At 42.7% G+C, this 18904-nt stretch overlaps 2 protein-coding genes across 2 annotated transcripts; one reads left to right on the top strand and one right to left on the bottom strand.

The window, feature by feature from the left end:
- Positions 1-1967: 1967 nt before the first annotated feature.
- LOC136759743 (serpin H1-like) lies at positions 1968-5299 on the top strand. Its single transcript, XM_066714748.1, has 4 exons — positions 1968-2531; positions 2700-2798; positions 2895-3127; positions 4373-5299. Exons 1-4 carry the CDS (start codon positions 1985-1987, stop codon positions 4673-4675), a joined length of 1182 nt encoding a protein of 393 aa, XP_066570845.1. The 5' UTR covers positions 1968-1984; the 3' UTR covers positions 4676-5299.
- Positions 5300-6991: 1692 nt separating this feature from the next.
- igbp1 (immunoglobulin (CD79A) binding protein 1) lies at positions 6992-13371 on the bottom strand. Its single transcript, XM_066714747.1, has 6 exons — positions 13031-13371; positions 12384-12704; positions 11304-11499; positions 11075-11157; positions 10490-10599; positions 6992-8819 (listed from the first exon to the last, which is right to left on the bottom strand). The coding sequence occupies exons 1-6, from the start codon at positions 13240-13242 to the stop codon at positions 8671-8673; spliced, it is 1071 nt and encodes a 356-aa protein (XP_066570844.1). The 5' UTR covers positions 13243-13371; the 3' UTR covers positions 6992-8670.
- Positions 13372-18904: the final 5533 nt, after the last annotated feature.

The raw sequence follows: 18904 nt of genomic DNA, 5'->3' as shown, positions 1-18904 counted from the left end.
AGAAAGACCATGTCCTTCTCCTCCTCCTTCTTCTCCACCTCCTCTTACTCATGATGGACAACTCCTAGCTTCATTGTTTGTGTCCGTGTTACCAGTCATACAGCGGGTGACAGTTTGGGAGAAGTGAGACTAGGAGACCTATTGAGATGTGAGTTTCACAACACTTGCAGTAATCTGTCCATTCCTGGAACTGTATTTGTGCCACGGGTGGTGCGTGATGCTGCCTCTCTATGCCTCCCCGTTATTAGTGAGAAAGAGGAACCTCGGCCATATGAACCCTGTTACACTCACTCCACTTATAACTGGGCCCCTACATGTTCTTATAGGAGCTGTATACATTTGTGTCAAACTGTGATGTATTTGTGTTGTATAAATGATTGTCCATTGTGTATGTACACAGAAATTGTTATAAACTAAATCACACCTGACTTTTAGTAAATACCCTTCAACTATTTATTATTTTTAAGTAACTGATATGGTGGTACTTAACTTTGTATGCTAATTAAATAGAAATCATGGTTTACACTGGAGTTCTTTTAAATTATTTTGCAATGCGTTTTTATTGCATAACATATTATTTGATAATAGATGTTTTGTTTATTTGTGCAGTTTCGTTCAAACTTCAGTGTTGTTATGTAGCCTATACTGTGTCAGTCGTATCATTAAATGTCTGCTTTCCGTTTATCACTTTATAGTGCTTTAAATACTGTACTGTAATGCGAATACGTCTTCAAAACCAAACCTCAGCACATATTAGAGTAAGAATAACTGTAATATGTGGCAGAATGAGTGGATTATGCAATAACCCACACGTCTGATGCAATCTCCGTATTTCAGTGGAGTTTATCAGTCGGGTCTGTGGTTTGGTTTTGGAGGCGCTTCTGGAAGCTTCCCAGCGGGGTATATATAGCACAGTGCCCCCCGAGCATGCCTGGCCTGTCAGCGATGTGAGGGACTGGTTTCTGTGTTTTGTTAGGTGCCAATGCTTTAATTTGAAAGATAAAATTAGGACCAATATAATTAGCATTTGCCTAAGCATTTTTGTTAAATGTATTTGTTTCCAATTAAAACAAATTTGAATTGGCAATTTGGCATGCATTCGTAAAAGATCATAAAAGTGTTATTTTCTGAAAAAAAGACACATTGTTTCAAGTTGTTGTTCTGGAAAATGAGCTGAAGCTTTAACTACAAGTAAACCCAGGCCTGCACATGTCCCTGTCGACCTGCAGTCAATGCACTGTGCAGGATCTGAACTTCACAGTGCAAAGGCTGCGGTGTGATCGCTAGCCAGTGAAGTCCCGAGCACCTGCACTAGTGCATGACGATTGAATGGATGATTGTGTGTCGTGATTATGTCTTTCAGAATGGCCTTGATAAAGACTGTCAGCGCATTGAAACGAATGGAAATGGAAATAAACATGTTTCAATTCAATGCAAAGTGAGCCGACAGCAGTTTAAGCACAACTACGATTATTTCAAATTGGCAGATCTTTAAAAAGGTGTAAGTGGTATATATGAAGTACAATGAACTATGGATTATTTAAGATAACAAGTAGGTTTCAGCTAATATTGGGCTGCATTTCTTGCACCTATGATGCAGTTGGGAATGTTCTAGTGTTTCTAAGAAATAGGAAATTGGATATTGACATTGATAATGTTTATAATAGGTTATGTATTGCAGCAAAAGTAGCTATTGAATTAAACGTGAGCTACACAAAAATACAAGATATTTGGTAAGATTATAACAAGATCAAGTTTAGAAATAATAACTACAAATGTAATTAATTGTAATATTAGATGTAGCCTAATGTAGTCCTATACATACACAGGTATAACTATTTGAAATCATTGGGTCATGTGAATTATTATGAAGATTTCAAGTTTTGATTGCTGAATTAAGAATTGTATTAAGCATTTCTCTCTCTCTCTCTCTCTCTCTCCCTCCCTCCTTTGGTTTGCAGGGCAGAGTCAGTTTCAAGAAGCCATGGCCCTCACAGTTGTAGTCATAAGCGCTCTTGTTGGCCTAGTGGTCGCAGAGCCATTGGCCCTAAAAGATCCCGCCTCCGTGCTGTCCCAGAGAACCGTCACCCTGGGGCTCGATCTGTACCACACTCTGTTGAAAGATGCCTCTCTGAAGACCGAAAACATGGTGGCCTCCTCCCTCGGGGTGATGACTCTGGGTGCCAAGGACAGCACGGCCAGCCAGGTGAAGTCTCTTCTCAGCGCTGACCTCCATGAGGACACGCTCCACCCGGCCTTCTCCGAGCTGCTGGGCGAGGTGACCAACGAGACGACCTGGAAGATGGGCAGCCGCGTTTACGCCTCCGCCCGTCTGAGTCAGCAGTTTGTGGAGAAAAGCAAGAAGCACTACCGGCACGATCACTCCGAGATCGACTTCAGGGACAAGAGCAAAGCCCTGGAGTCCATCAACCAGTGGGCGTCTGAAAACACAGCAGGCCGAGTGACTGAGGTCACCAGGAACCTGCCAGGGGCTGATGGGGCCATGTTTGTCAATGCCGTGTACTTCAAACGTAAGTTCAACAAAACGCAACACAAATTAGGTCCATGAAGCACATACATATGGCCTTACTCCAGTGAAATTGATGCTTCTATAGCAAACTCTGTGGTAGAACATACATTTCATGGCAAACGTTGATGGAGAAATGAAGGTTATTCACTTGCTCCTTTGTTCTTTACAGCCCATTGGGGGGAAGCCTTCCACCACGCCATGGTAGATAAGAGAGGCTTCCTGATATCTAAGAGGCAGTCGGTGTCGGTGCCGATGATGCATCGCACAGGTAAAGGGTTTGAGATCTTTCTCTACAGCAACATCACACAGTGGTAAGTTTTAAGACAATTTAATTGCCTCCTAATTTTCCTGTTCTTCTGCACAGTTTTCTATAAATACTACGAGGACGAGGCCAACCAGCTGCAGGTTGTGGAGATGCCCCTGGGCCTCAAACAGACCAGCATGCTGATCATCATGCCTTTCCACGTGGAGCCCCTGGACAGGCTGGAGAAGATGCTCTCCAAGGAGCAGCTCAGCGCTTGGTCCACCTGCATGCAGGAGAAAGCAGTGGCTGTGTCGCTGCCCAGAGTGACTGTGGACGTTAGCCACGAGCTGCAGGTGTGTGTCTGTCATGTGACACCTGAGTAAAGGAGGTTCGTTAGACCAGGGGTTCCCAAACCTGTCCTGGAGGAGCCCCTACCTTACTGGTTTTTGTCATCGCGCGGAGGGGCATGGTGTTTGTAAGAGACTATGTCAATCTGGAGGTCCATCAGAGGGGCAAGGAGGAAGCCTATAAGAACTGGCGTATACAAGATCTGGGGGAGCTCAGGATCCCATGATGGGACCCACCTCCGGGGACGGTCAGTTCCCCCTGCTGGAGCCCGAGTCCAAGATCTTTTAAAGATTTTAAGGATGATTGTTTTTAAAAAAAGATTTTAAAAAACGAATCTTAATTGTTTTTAAAGATTTAGTAACTTTTAAATCACATTGTTTAGGGATTTTGGTATAGTTTTGTTATATTTTGTTGTCAAATACATTGACCGTTTTGGGTTTAATTTAAAATGCATTAGACCTTTTTTGTTTGTTTTTTATTTTTTCCTTTTTAATTGTTTTTTTTATTTTGTTTAATGCATTTTCAGTTATTTTCAATGTATTTGACCCTTTTGTTGGTGTGCAGTTTTTGCTTTTATCACGTTTGTTTTGTTGATTTGAGCACGTTTATTTTAAAGTTAATTGTTTTAGTTTTTGTTAAAATCACAAAGATTTAAAAAAAAAAATTTAAGTGATTTTAAGGACTGACATTTTAATGATTTTAATCACAAGCATAAAAAATTGAATTGTTTTTATTTACGTAATGTAAAATACTCAACCTAATAAACAGTATTTACTGGTTTTTGTTCCAACTGAGCTCTCAATTACTTAATTGGACCTTAATTGAAGTAACAATTGCTTAGATGTGACATTCTAAATTGTGTAAGAAAAGATTAGGTTCTTTATACAATTCTATACTTAAAGCCCCACCTGTTTAAAATAGTTAGAAGGCTATGATTTAGGAAATTATTAGCTCAATTAAGTAATTGAGAGCTCAGTTGAAACAAAAACCAGCAGGGTAGGGGCTCCAGGACCAGGGCTGGGAGCCACTGCATCAGACTGTTGACTTCAGGGTAACAGTTTGGGAGTCCCCCTGGTTTTTGTTCCAACTGAGGTCTTAATTGCTTAATTGAATCCTTAACTGACCTAACAAACCAGCAGGGCAGGGGGTACCCCAAGACTGGTTTGAAAACCCCTGCTGTAGGTCATGGATATGTTTTCTCCACTGTGTGTATATATACATTTATTACCGGATTTGTTTTCTCCTACTAGAAACACCTGAAGGAGCTGGGTCTGGCTGAAGCCGTGGATAAAACCAAGGCAGACTTCTCTGGCTTTACCGGACGGAGAGACCTGCATCTCTCTGCCTTCCTCCACACCGCTGCCCTGGAGCTGGACACCGAGGGCAACCCCTTCGACGAACAGATCTACGGCCGACAGGAGCTGAAGTCCCCCAACCTGTTCTACGCCGACCACCCTTTCATTTTCCTGGTGCAGGACAAGAAGAGCGGCTCCATCCTCCTCATCGGCAGGATCGTCAAGCCCAGCGGCGACGGGAATCATGACGAGTTATAGACAAGACGGAGACCAAGACTTGTAATGACAAACACATTGTCTAAAAGACTTCTGGAAGGTTCCAGCTGTGAGAAGTGGCTGAGTTCGGGGCCGGTGCAGTTCTATCCGGCAGTGATGATGCAGAGATGCGTTAATTAAGTTTCTCCCATCACAGCCGCTCGTTCAGAGCCAGTTTCGATCTCCAGCCACTGGCTGCCTTCCTCAGTGCTGTGACAGTATCGGTACATCACCGGATGCACAGCTCGGTCTCTCTGCACGTCCAGTGCAAGGACTTTATATAAATCATGATAAAAAAATCCACTAAAAATATCAATCACTATGAAGCCTCAGGTATTTTTTAGCAATTTGAGATGACCCAACTGATGGATGTTGAATCTGTATGTTTGTGTGACTGGATTTTTATATACGATTGCTTTATCTTATACACTCACCTAAAGGATTATTAGGAACACCATACTAATACTGTGTTTGACCCCCTTTCGCCTTCAGAACTGCCTTAATTCTACGTGGCATTGATTCAACAAGGTGCTGAAAGCATTCTTTAGAAATGTTGGCCCATATTGATAGGATAGCATCTTGCAGTTGATGGAGATTTGTGGGATGCACATCCAGGGCACGAAGCTCCCATTCCACCACATCCCAAAGATGTTCTATTGGGTTGAGATCTGGTGACTGTGGGGGCCAGTTTAGTACAGTGAACTCATTGTCATGTTCAAGAAACCAATTTGAAATGATTCGACCTTTGTGACATGGTGCATTATCCTGCTGGAAGTAGCCATCAGAGGATGGGTACATGGTGGTCATAAAGGGATGGACATGGTCAGAAACAATGCTCAGGTAGGCCGTGGCATTTAAACGATGCCCAATTGGCACTAAGGGGCCTAAAGTGTGCCAAGAAAGCATCCCCCACACCATTACACCACCACCACCAGCCTGCACAGTGGTAACAAGGCATGATGGATCCATGTTCTCATTCTGTTTACGCCAAATTCTGACAGAAATCGAGACTCATCAGACCAGGCAACATTTTTCCAGTCTTCAACTGTCCAATTTTGGTGAGCTTGTGCAAATTGTAGCCTCTTTTTCCTATTTGTAGTGGAGATGAGTGGTACCCGGTGCCTTCTGCTGCTGTAGCCCATCCGCCTCAAGGTTGTACGTGTTGTGGCTTCACAAATGCTTTGCTGCATACCTCGGTTGTAACGAGTGGTTATTTCAGTCAAAGTTGCTCTTCTATCAGCTTGAATCAGTCGGCCCATTCTCCTCTGACCTCTAGCATCAACAAGGCATTTTCGCCCACAGGACTGCCGCATACTGGATGTTTTTCCCTTTTCACACCATTCTTTGTAAACCCTAGAAATGGTTGTGCGTGAAAATCCCAGTAACTGAGCAGATTGTGAAATACTCAGAGCGGCCCGTCTGGCACCAACAACCATGCCACGCTCAAAATTGCTTAAATCACCTTTCTTTCCCATTCAGACATTCAGTTTGGAGTTCAGGAGATTGTCTTGACCAGGACCACACCCCTAAATGCATTGAAGCAACTGCCATGTGATTGGTTGGTTAGATAATTGCATTAATGAGAAATTGAACAGGTGTTCCTAATAATCCTTTAGGTGAGTGTGTGTATATATATATATAAAGAAAATGTATTTTTTGTAAGTTCTAAATAAAAGCAAATTCTGCTGTATTATATATTTGTAAATCACAGCAGCAGTGCTGAGCATTAATGAAAAGGGTTTAACTTTCTATTAGTCATGAATTACTTCCTGCATGACTTCTATACCAGAAACACAGTGCTGGAACAATGGCAGGGACACCACAATGAAAAGCAGATTGTTAATCTAAAAAAACATCTAGGACTGTAAATAATGCATGCTGAAGATCAATACAGATAATAAACCAGTTTAAACAATACCAGTTTTATAACGAGTGATGTATTTTACTGCAGTGACTATACACTGGGATGGGATGATGCTGCTCTATATTTCCCTTTAGTTTATAATTTAAGGAAGTGCTAGGAAATCCAGGAAAATTGTTTTCCAGTTCAAACAGCCCCCACCAACATTAAGATATGACTCACTTTAAAGGCATTAATATAAAAGCCTTGTTAAGACAACTAGAAGGTATAAGAATTTTAGAAATTGTTTATTGAAGAGTAAAATAATTTGCTGATCCATACACTTAATATAAAATACCTAAAATATATTGCAAATAAAAATAAATACAACAGATCTTACACTCAGTATAACAGGACATTCTAAGACCTAAAATAGTGAATGAATGTGGGACAAGTAAATAAATACCATTTACAACTAATGCACATAAACATTGTTTAACCCCTTTATTTAAAGAAACAATAGAATGTAAAATACAACAAACATGTCAGCATAATATATTAAAAAACTGCACCAACTCAAAAACAAATGTTTCAGCAAAAGGAAACAATTTATACAGAGAATTTTTGACAGTGTCCAAAATTCTGCAGCTTTCAGTTTCTTCACAAAAGAAAGTCGATTTCTTTTTTTGGCTCAAAAACATCCATTGCAGGTGGATACGACCTCAAAATAGAGAGGCCACTGAATTTAGTAATTAAAAGATATCAAGATTCCTTAGATTAACTGCGGATACCAGATGTATCCCTTCTTAACTGGACGGGACGCATTTTCTCGCTGGCTTTCAAAACCACAGCTGTAATTGTCTGAAGTTTGTGAACATATGATCAAAGACAAACAGCAGTATTTTAAAGGCTCAGTAACTTATATCTAGTAATTTGAAACCGATTTTGAAATTCCAATCTGTTTACGGACCAACAATAATTAAACACAGGTACAAAATGAAATGTAATTAGTCTGATAAAGCACAACTGCAGTCTTTACAAAACGTCACCTGTAGGATTTGTTTTTAAATACAGTTGCTAGTGCAATCAGATGCCAACGATCCATTTCACACAAAACAGATCTGTCCTCGTACACGCTTAAACTAACCCAAATGTAACAAATCGGCAGGAATCTGATACTTAATGTTCCGCATTCGTATGTGTCATGTTTCGATGGATGAAGGACTGTATTTATCAAGGACTTGTACGCGTTCATAAAGGAAAGTCCGGTTCGGGGAGTTATTTGGTACCTTCAGCACCAGATTAAAAACCTCTCGCACTGCCATGCTCTCGTTATTCCTCTTAAAGCACAATGGTAGCCACACTTGCATATAAAACCCTTAATAAATAGAGTCCACTTTAGTTTTAATATATAAGTGCTAACACATCTAAGGAACACCACTATGGTTCTCGTTCTCCACGATGAATCACTCTGATGGTCTGTGCAAGACGGCATGAGGTGTGCTCTAGTATTCACCGCACTCGGGGACTACTGCAACTCAATAAAACATCCTGTCCCACGATTCCTCTTATGGCAATCTGAATGGCTTTTTACACAACTTACACATCTGCTAACTCCCAAACACAAATACCGAGTCGATTTCCTTCAGACAGACATGTTTGAACGTACGTTACAGCATTAGCAAAGCCAAGGAGCCACTTATCAAAGCAAGACCCGGTTGTGGAGAAGCAAAGACAGAACAGTAAGCCACTGAGAAATGTTCACATCAGAAGGCAATGGACCTGCTTTCATATGATCTTGGCTCAACATCTGCTAATAGTCATTGAAAATCAACCGTTTCTCCAGAGAAAAGCGGTATTTTCCATACAGAGGTAACATTCCCATTCTCATGATCCACTATTTTACACACACAAACGACCTACACTGTAGAAGAGGCGAGCAGTGACGGCAAATCTCTGGAAAGTCACTAACCTAAAATAAAAATGGTCAATTAATCTCTTCACCAAAGGCAAATCGATGCATCGGCCACCCGGTCTGAGCCGGCGTCTCTGCGCCACGGTGCCACGGTGCTGAAGGTTATTAAACACTGGTGAGGACTGTGGGCCGAGTCCCGGCGGGGGGCGAGGTGTCCAGCAGGGTGGCGGGGGGCCGGGGGGCTCAGCCCATGTTCTTGCGGTTGCCGTAGCCCCGCCTGTGCGTGTCCTTCCAGTTGTCCCAGTCGCGCGCTTTCTGCAGGGCCTCCTCGTCGTCGTTCTCGATCTGGCGCTCCTTCTCCTCCTTCTCGCGCTCCTCGCTATCCAGGTCGGCTGTAAGAGGCCAGAGGGACGGTGAGGACGGAGCTGCGCCGCGTCTCCCACACGGGACACAACCACATCACACACATGGCTATAGCGTCAGGGTCACAACAATACAGCTATTGAGCAGTTAACGTGTGAACACGAGGTCTCTGACACCAGAACCAGCCATGTGAGAATAATTCTGCTGCTACTGGACTCTGCAGAGCGGAGACCCCTCCAGAAATCTCTACTGCCACACATAAACATTTATAATATACATTCAAACACATTTTACACAAATTCATCTAGTCTTGACTCCTCTACCTACAATTACACTGGGCCGTCCATGATTTGTACGGCAAGCCAAATTATAATTTATCATTTAGAGACATCTTTAATTTAAATAATTTAAATCATTTAGACATATCTTATAAAAGCACCTTAATTAGATATCTGTAAATGGTTTAAAGATATAACCGAGATGTCAAAGTATTTAAAGATATCTTGAAACACATTTCTATCTCTCTAAATGATTATTTGGCTTGCCATATGATTTGTGCTGGTCTGTGTCTGTTAATACAAGTCTTCACAGTTTAATTGTATTAACAGTTGACCATTTGAGGAAATTGAGATTAGCCTCACAAAGTTCATCCTTATGATTTGACCACTTCTTCATCAATCACATGCTTCCTCGGGTGTAACCAGCCGAGTGTTTGCTTTCATCGCTGGTGATTTATTTAGGACAGAACACGTTTATCACGTAGTTCTTTGTGCTCGACAGAGCTGGCGTTTCCTCAGAGGGCAGGACCATCCGACTCCCATGGACACACACACCTGATACTGAAGCAAATACTGTGTTCCTCCACAAAGTCCGGGTCAAGGTGACCCACGCACATAACCACCGATTTACACCATGCAATCAATGTTTAAAGGAAGCTTTTCCACATTGCGATTATGGACCAAGACGACATTATATTTCTCAATGAACGGTTCTCACTGTGGTGAAATACAAGATTACAGTCATCTTCTTCACTGCGGTGAAACCTGTGCCATTAAAGTTCAAATTACTCAAGTTTAAATTTATAATAAATGAAAACATTAAGACTGAGATCTGAACTTGGAGTGGTCTCTTATTTTTTTCCAGAGCTGTACATATTTATTTGGCTAAAGATATTTAGAAGTGATTGTTATAAAAAATGTTGGCACTTTAGCTCGTGAAAACAAAACTGTTAAAATGTGATTATTATCCCAAATAATATTTAATGTCAGAATGTAAAGACAAAACTGTGAATTTGAAGTGAACTGAAGATTGTATAGAATACTGTTCATTTAAAGACTAACACAAGTTCACTGTGTAGTATGCGACAGTAAAATAAGTTTTTAAATAGTTTCCCCTCAATTTCTTTCCCAGGTTGAATATTTCGGTTGGTTTGTGATTCAACCACACTGACACCTGCTGGATATCTGATGTTACCCACATGCACATCACTACATAGTACCGACCCAGGGAAGCGCAAAGACAGAACTGCCACAAAACACCCTGAGGAACACTTTTTATCTCTCAATAATAAACCGATACACATCAGCTGGGAGACATGGAACTAGATCCAATGCTACTTTCAGTCAGCCAGACTTTTCCAGTCTAAATAAAACACTAGATCTGATCAGGCCACGCTTTGGGAAGCACAGACGCCACTGACCTGCACTGCGGGGGATCCCCTGGTCAGGGAGGATTCCTTGTTTGCGGTGCTGTTCGTACCAGTCGTCCACAGTCATGGTGGGGAGGCTGGGGTAGCCGGCACCAAACACCCTGAGAAGCACAATGACACGCATTCAGCCCGATTCCTGGTCAAGAGGTCCGTTCAGAGTTGCATTTCTCCATTTTGAATCTTTAATCTTTACAGCCCAACTGCAGCAGAGACCGACAGCGTGCAGAGACCGACAGCGTGCAACTTTCAATGCATTTATTGATGTAAACTCACCTTCACATCTGAGATACCTGGGTAAAACATGATCATAACAGACACAAATATAGTCTGCACAAGTTTCTGTAGGGTCTTGTTAAGCCTCCATCTATTCTATACCTATGTGACAGAACGGCCAAATAACACCTTGTAAGGAGAACAAATAATTTAAGAAGTACCATCTACATTGTCAATTGACTTCTAGGACAGTGATTTCCAAAGCTCCCGTGGGAGAACCAAGCTCTAAAAGGATCTAACGATGCAAATATAACTAAATTATGGTCACAATTAAGAAAGAGTTCAGAAGGTGGGAGGACCCACCTGGCCTGCACCGCGTCTTTGGTGAGGATGAACGGCTTCATCGGGGGTCTGTGGTGGGGGGCGCGGGATGGCTGGGCAGCGTTCTACACACAAAAACAGCACTCAGCATTTCTGTTCACACAATTTTCAACTGTGAACATTACTACACACGGGTCCGTCTCGTTAACATCGTACCGTCCACGTCTTTCCATAAGTCTCTCTCAGTTCATGAGTGACGTCACTTTCCTACCTTCTTCAGTCCTTCCATCCTCTTCAGGATCTCGATCTCCTGGTCGATGCTCTCGATCTCCTCCACCGCGATGGAGACCCACCTCCGCACGTTCAGGAGGTAGAAGTCCCTCACGATCTCGTCCTCTGCCTGCCCACTGTCCACGGCCGCCTTGATCTCAGACAGCTTGGCCTCCGTCTCCTTCTTCTGTTTATACCTGTTGGTCAAGTATAGAAAATCTCGAGAATGAATGAACGGTCAACATCTACCCGTGCAGAAGACATTCCCCTTTTTATCCTTTCTGTAATGAGAGCAGTAGTCTTTGTAGTCATCACCACCTATATCAGCCTGCCAATCCACCGTCGGACAAAGGCCTCCTGAGATGCATCCTCTTGTCTTGATCTACACTCCCTCTTTTCCAGGTTACGCCTGCAAAGCTTCCGCACTCCTCTTCCCTCCTGCTGAGTGTCATCTTGCTCTTTTTAATGTGAGGTCCATTCAATAACTCCTCTAGTGCAACTCTGATCTGTTCTTCTCACCACGTGTCAGCCCATCGCCAGTTTCGTATCTTCACCCATTCAGGCATGTAACACACCTTTGTTCTCAGACCCATTTATTACATCTATTTCTGTCTGTTCCAAGCAGACATCCCTTTCTACATTTGAGCACCAGGTTTCAGGGCCAGATGCGAGAACTGGTAGATATCAACATATATTTATACTAAGAGAGGAAAACCCCATATGTAAACAAATAGATGATTGAAAAAGTACAATGCAATGTCAGAAATCAATACAATCTATTTTGCCACAGATTTCATCACATTATTTTATTCACCGATTATTTTCATGTTAGATATGAAGTCATGCCTTAAATAAAACGCATCCCACGTCACTCCACAGCGCTGCTGACCTCATCCTCCACCTCCCACTCAGGGTGTGATGTAATAAACGAGCTGTGCAACTGGAGAGTAGATAGAAAGACCCTGAAGACATTATTATGGTTTTATTTTAATACAAATATGGATTCTTTGATGTTAAAATGACATCTGAAAGCATCTGGCAAGAAAGTAGCAGCAGTGTGTGTTATCTGGGCCCGGCTCACCTCTCTATTTTGGCCTGCCTCCGGACAGCCATGGCGATCAGGTCGGAGGTGTTGGTGGTGGGGGGCCGGCTGCTCAGCTCTTCCGCCGCCTCGTCCGCCGCCTCGTCCGACGGCTCGCCCGCCGGCTTGGGCAGCTCGAACTTCATGATGTCGTAGTCCTGGCTCCTCTTCAGGAAGTCCCAGAAGTAGACCCGGGCCTTGCGCACCTGCTCCAGCCGCTGCGCCAGGTTCACCTGCTTCATGGTCAGCGCGCCCAGCAGCGCCGGCAGCAGCAGGTACTTCAGGTCGGCCGTGGCGATCTCCTCCAGCTCCTCATTGCGGCTGCAAAACACACCGAGACTCAATGCCCCCCGAAACACGCACTGACACCCCGGCCGGACAGTGCATCACAGCGGTCTGTAATGGTTTAACGGCTCGCCACACATAACGGTGTCCGGCCCCTGCCTGTGTCAACAGTGCGCTTATTCCCTCCGTATTTCAGCTGTAATTAACAAACGCCCACATGCTGGCGATCGCTATTCCAGTCATGTTAGCCGCAGCATTTCTACCAAAATAGTACCCTGGCGATCAAACGAGCACTAGGCCTCTGCCGGACCGGGGGGCTCGAGTGAATCGGACGCCCGTGTTGTGTGCGCCTAAACCGGTACCTGAACAAGTCCAGCTGGGTGGCCATCCGAGAGGCTTCCTCTAACTGCAGAATCGCCCGCTTGATTTTCACCTGGATCGGGTGCGACCCGGTGGGCTCGTTGGTGCTGTCCACCTCGTCCAGCGCCTTCCAGCCGGAGTCCAGCAGCTCGGACAGCTTCGGCGACTCCGCGTCGGATTTGGGCTTGTCGAGGTTGCTTTCTGCAGCCGCCATCTTCGTCAGCGCGTCCTCGTCAGCGCATGCGCGGGCCTCCGCGGCTTCCGGTTACTCGTTTCCGGGTTCGGCGGACGGACATTTCAACAGTTACATACAAGCGACAGCGTTTTATTTACTATGTACAGGATTTATAGTTATTGAATCTGCTTTATACTTTAAACCAGATTAGCCCCTGCAACAAGGAATTGGAAAGCAGTGCAAAACACGAAACATTTGGATGTTGTGGTTAAGACGTGAGAGACTGACCACACGCAGACCTTGACCCAGCACATGACAGACCTGTCCCCTGGCGTGTTCGGGTGCTACATGATTGGGTTATCAATATAATGCACTGGTGAAATACACTCACCTAAAGGATTATTAGGAACACCTGTTCAATTTCTCATTAATGCAATTATCTAACCAACCAATCACATGGCAGTTGCTTCAATGCATTTAGGGGTGTGGTCCTGGTCAAGACAATCTCCTGAACTCCAAACTGAATGTCTGAATGGGAAAGAAAGGTGATTTAAGCAATTTTGAGCGTGGCATGGTTGTTGGTGCCAGACGGGCCGGTCTGAGTATTTCACAATCTGCTCAGTTACTGGGATTTTCACGCACAACCATTTCTAGGGTTTACAAAGAATGGTGTGAAAAGGGAAAAACATCCAGTATGCGGCAGTCCTGTGGGCGAAAATGCCTTGTTGATGCTAGAGGTCAGAGGAGAATGGGCCAACTGATTCAAGCTGATAGAAGAGCAACTTTGACTGAAATAACCACTCGTCACAACCGAGGTATGCAGCAAAGCATTTGTGAAGCCACAACACGTACAACCTTGAGGCGGATGGGCTACAACAGCAGAAGACCCCACCGGGTACCACTCATCTCCACTACAAATAGGAAAAAGAGGCTACAATTTGCACAAGCTCACCAAAATTGGACAGTTGAAGACTGGAAAAATGTTGCCTGGTCTGATGAGTCTCGATTTCTGTTGAGACATTCAGATGGTAGAGTCAGAATTTGGCGTAAACAGAATGAGAACATGGATCCATCATGCCTTGTTAGCACTGTGCAGGCTGGTGGTGGTGGTGTAATGGTGTGGGGGATGTTTTCTTGGCACACTTTAGGCCCCTTAGTGCCAATTGGGCATCGTTTAAATGCCACGGCCTACCTGAGCATTGTTTCTGACCATGTCCATCCCTTTATGACCACCATGTACCCATCCTCTGATGGCTACTTCCAGCAGGATAATGCACCATGTCACAAAGGTCGAATCATTTCAAATTGGTTTCTTAAACATGACAATGAGTTCACTGTACTAAACTGGCCCCCACAGTCCCCAGATCTCAACCCAATAGAGCATCTTTGGGATGTGGTGGAACGGGAGCTTCATGCCCTGGATGTGCATCCCACAAATCTCCATCAACTGCAAGATGCTATCCTATCAATATGGGCCAACATTTCTAAAGAATGCTTTCAGCACCTTGTTGAATCAATGCCATGTAGAATTAAGGCAGTTCTGAAGGCGAAAGGGGGTCAAACACAGTATTAGTATGGTGTTCCTAATAATCCTTTAGGTGAGTGTATATGGCGTGGGTTATTTGGTCGTTTTGTGAGGTGTGGGGTTTGTCTGCACGTCATACAGTTTCCAACCACAGGGCGGCGATGTCTAATTGGGTAATAATGTCAGAAATGAGCAGAGCATGTTCAGCTGCCTGGATCATTACATGCGTGTAAAGCTGTGAATGTGAAGAATGCCCTCCATTCATGAACAGCGCTTTTCTACGGGGGTTTGGTTCGTTAGGAGCTCTTTATTGTTTTTATAAGTGTGCAGTAACTGCCATTGTAAAACGGGGTTTAATTTCTCTGCTCATGTATCAGCATCATAACAATACTTCAGTTTTTCAAGATGTAATGGTGTAGCCATCCCGTCTCCTAGCATTATGCCTTTGTAACTGATTATACAAAATACATAATAATACAAATAATGATTGTTGTCTTTCTTAGAGTTAGTTTTAAACCACCTACTATATTCCTGAATAGGCCAAGTAAGATGCACATTAGGTGCAAGAGTTGTGATAAAGAGAGAGTTTTTAATGACAACAGAACAGCTGAACTGTAGACAAGCAAGGGGATAATGAAGGACTAACCAGCTTCATACAGCTGTTCCTTAACCTTTATAACAATAAACAATAAATATAACACAAGTAATAGCATCTGAAAAGCTAATTTGCTTGCTAAATCTAATTTTCAAGATTTCACATTATATATAATGTGATTCTGTTTGGATAAAATAACTTTTAGGTTTTACTTTCTTATTCTTACCATTGATTTTGTCATATTTACACAGTGTACTTGGTTGAGCACAGCCCATTGTCCTGTGTGACTGACAGCTCTGTCTAGAGAACTGCACACAGTGGGTTGTGGTGCTTTCTGTAGGAAACGCATGCTGGGCTCTCCCTCGGCGCCTCGAGGCATCCCGGCACAAAGTCAGCCTTCTTCTGAGAAATACGCCCTGTCGTGTGACACGTCTACCCCAGTGTTTGACATGTGACATCTGTCCAGATGGTATAACACTGTCTGTGCAGGCCCTTCGGTGTCGTTGAATACCCCCACCCACACACACACTTCACTTTTACTGATGGAGAGACAAGTGAAGCCATTAAGATGTTGCCTAATATATAGCATAATGATTTTACCATTCCTCCATTAGTTCACCGCTGACTGCGGTAGAAGCTCTTTGAGTATCATGCTCCCTGCAGCCCAGCTTCTTGCACTGCTGTTATTTGAATAATTGTCTGCATATTTAACAACAGAAGACCCCAGACAATCTGTATTTTGTTGTGTATAACATTAATATACCATATACTTATATATAGGACTTGTTTGGTATTGTATCTGGATTTAAATTTCAGACTGGATTTGAAATGGAAAAGAAAAGAAAAAAGACAAACAAATGTTCCTCTAAAGTCTCTAGTTTTTCAGCATTAAGATCTGTTGTATTCATTCAAAGAAAACTACATTTCTTAAGAAGCAATATGTTGCCTCATCAGTCCATAATAGAGAGATTCTTTTAATTCTGTGTCTTAATTGTGTCTTCAGTGTTGGGCTAGCTGATTACTACAGCCACTGAGACCCATATGGATACGGGCCGGGGCCCTACGGTTCCATGCTTCTCTGAGCGCCGCATTGTTTATGTGTATTGGCCTCCTACATCCTGACAATTGACTAATCTGAGCCCCTGGGTCAGAGGTAACATTTATACACAGTGACTGAAATTCCCAGTAATCTGGTAGCCTGTGGCTACTGAAAAAAAGTTTAGGCTTAATTTATTGTCGCCAGTTTAGCCTTCAAAACTTGAAACCCCGGAGAACAGAGCACTGTTGAAGTTACGTTTGGCCTGGAATGCGCTAATCCCGAAAAGCAGCGGGAGGCTGGTGTGAAGATATAGGCTTTGGAGCCTGAAAACAATTCAACAGAGGGAACGTGGGCCAGAAGACTATCCGATGATTGTTTGCCTCAACAGTATAAAATCAAAGAGTCAGATCTATTGAGATTATAGCTGTTTGGTTTTGTATGTTCTAAATGCAAAATATACACACTGCTGCCGTAACAATACACTTATTTCAGCTCCACGGATTTGCTGAGCCTTTGTTTTCACTTTTGAGTGTCTGAATCCTTGAAACACTTTGCTTTGGATTAAAAATAAAAAGCTGAGTAAGCAGCTGCCCATTTTTTTGTATTCACCCATATCTACTAACTAAATTGAGAATGAATGTGTTGAAATACTCAGATAATATTTTGTTTAAGGCTGTGAGTGAGTGAGTGAGTGAGTGAGTGAGTTGAAAGTGTCCTGGGAGAGATACAGTAACACTGCGGCCACACTGGAGAACGCTAATGTAGCCGCGTTAATTCAGAACCCCTAACTCTTCCTAAATAAGGACGTGGGGTACATTTTTTTCGATATGCATTACTGTCTCTGTACACAGTAAATCCAAATGATGAATAACGTTTCTAGTGCTGTATACATTAGTAACATATACTTTAAATCCTCGTTTTCTCTATCCCTTCCATCTTCACCTAAAGAGTTCTGTAATCGAGAGCTCTGTTAATGGGAAATCTGTTTGCCACTCTCGAACCCTTGACACTTGAGAGCAAGAAGGTGAAAAGTCACCAGAAACGTTGCTGTTACGGACAGCATGACACTGAAGCTGGATGAGGTTAATATCTCAAACATATTCACATGTGTAACTGCAAAAATTAATTGGTTCTCCTGTAAATGATTTAAGCAGTACGGGGGGCTTTCTAAACCCTTAAAGTTATATGAGCAATGAAGCCATAACGAACCAGTTATACTTTTCAAAAGCAGGTTTTACAGGAGCAAAGACAGACTCTTGGTGTTCAACAACACAGAAGTGTTTTCAGACTTCGCAAGTAGCGTTCTGCATATTTTTTTAAAGCTTCAAGTAATAGTAAAATAAATTGTCATATAACATATTGCTAGTTAATCTGTCCGAAACGCTGGTTTAATGGGTTCACATCATGGCTGACTTGTAACCTGTAAACACTGAAGGTCAAGAAACAGAGACACCTTCTGAGCAGATGACAATATGAGGTGCTGAGGCATTCAGACCATCCCTGCGTGTTTCTAATGCATTGCATAAAAAGCACGAGTTTCTTATCTTTATCAGCTATTATAGCATATCATACATTTGCTCTGTAACACAGCTATGCCTTGACAAATGTCCCACATTCCCTACTCCATGAATATTACATGACTTACAGGTGAAGGCATACAAGTGCAAGATCCTTAGCTTCCTGATCCTGAGCTAAGATGTGAGAATGGGAGTGGGCCAGATAAGGGCATCTGCTAAGAAATAAATAATAATAATAGCAATAACACAAGAAGAAGAAATCAGAGAGGGACTAAAGAATCCGCAGAATGGATCTCAAGGAAGGAAAAAACGACCAAGATGACCCCATAGCAGATGGGCAGATGAGATCAGAAGAGTTGCCTGGAAATATTCGGAAAAGAGATGCTATTTATTGAGTGGAAACATCTTGGGCAGCCCTGTATCCTACAATGGATTAGCAAAGTCTGATGATGATGATGTAGACTAAATTTATTACAGGAGCTTGTCATTTTTTCAATTTTGTCCCAAAATCAAATGTGCTGTCAGTACAAACATAATTTAATTTAAGGTTTACAAATATTTTTGGAGGCCACTGTATTTATAATCCCAGTCCAGACCAGTGTGATAGAGATCAGTAATCTATTAAATACTTGATATGTCTGATGTAAACATATCTTAACAGGTGTTTCTAATTCAGGTTGTGTTAGAGAATTAAAAATGAATGTAGTGCCTCAATAGAGACATTCCTACATTCACTAAACATGACATAGTTGACGTTTTGATTGAAGCTGAAAAACCTGCCTCTATTCTCAGTGTCTTGGGTATTTATGGCCTCAAAGAAACTCTTAATGCGGCACCAATCTGTCTTTATATCGTAGAGCACTTTTCAAGCTGAGTGGTACCTGAAAGAATGTGACAATGAATTATTGCTAAATAATGACTTGGATCACATATGACCTATAAGCCCATCCTTCAGGACAACCTGACGCTGATTAAATATAATAGTGATAGACAGCGTTTTATGGAAGTTAAATCTCTTAATCTGC

Source organism: Amia ocellicauda, chromosome 10 (assembly GCF_036373705.1).
Source record: "Amia ocellicauda isolate fAmiCal2 chromosome 10, fAmiCal2.hap1, whole genome shotgun sequence".
In the NCBI taxonomy this organism is placed as follows: domain Eukaryota; kingdom Metazoa; phylum Chordata; class Actinopteri; order Amiiformes; family Amiidae; genus Amia; species Amia ocellicauda.
The sequence above is the reverse complement of the archived record's forward strand: the minus strand, read 5'-3'. Positions and strand labels throughout refer to the sequence as shown.

Bases quoted from the DNA above. Each gene is read 5' to 3' on its own strand.
- igbp1 (XM_066714747.1), bottom strand. From the start codon at position 13,242: ATGGCGGCTGCAGAAAGCAACCTCGACAAGCCCAAATCCGACGCGGAG. The intron at 11,500-12,383 runs GTGAGCCGGGCC...CTTGACCAACAG, and splicing joins AGGCAGGCCAAAATAGAGAG to GTATAAACAGAAGAAGGAGA. The intron at 8,820-10,489 runs GTCAGTGGCGTC...GGCCTCTTACAG, and splicing joins GGGGATCCCCCGCAGTGCAG to CCGACCTGGATAGCGAGGAG.
- LOC136759743 (XM_066714748.1), top strand. From the start codon at position 1,985: ATGGCCCTCACAGTTGTAGTCATAAGCGCTCTTGTTGGCCTAGTGGTC. The intron at 2,532-2,699 runs GTAAGTTCAACA...TGTTCTTTACAG, and splicing joins CAATGCCGTGTACTTCAAAC to CCCATTGGGGGGAAGCCTTC. The intron at 2,799-2,894 runs GTAAAGGGTTTG...TCTTCTGCACAG, and splicing joins GCCGATGATGCATCGCACAG to TTTTCTATAAATACTACGAG.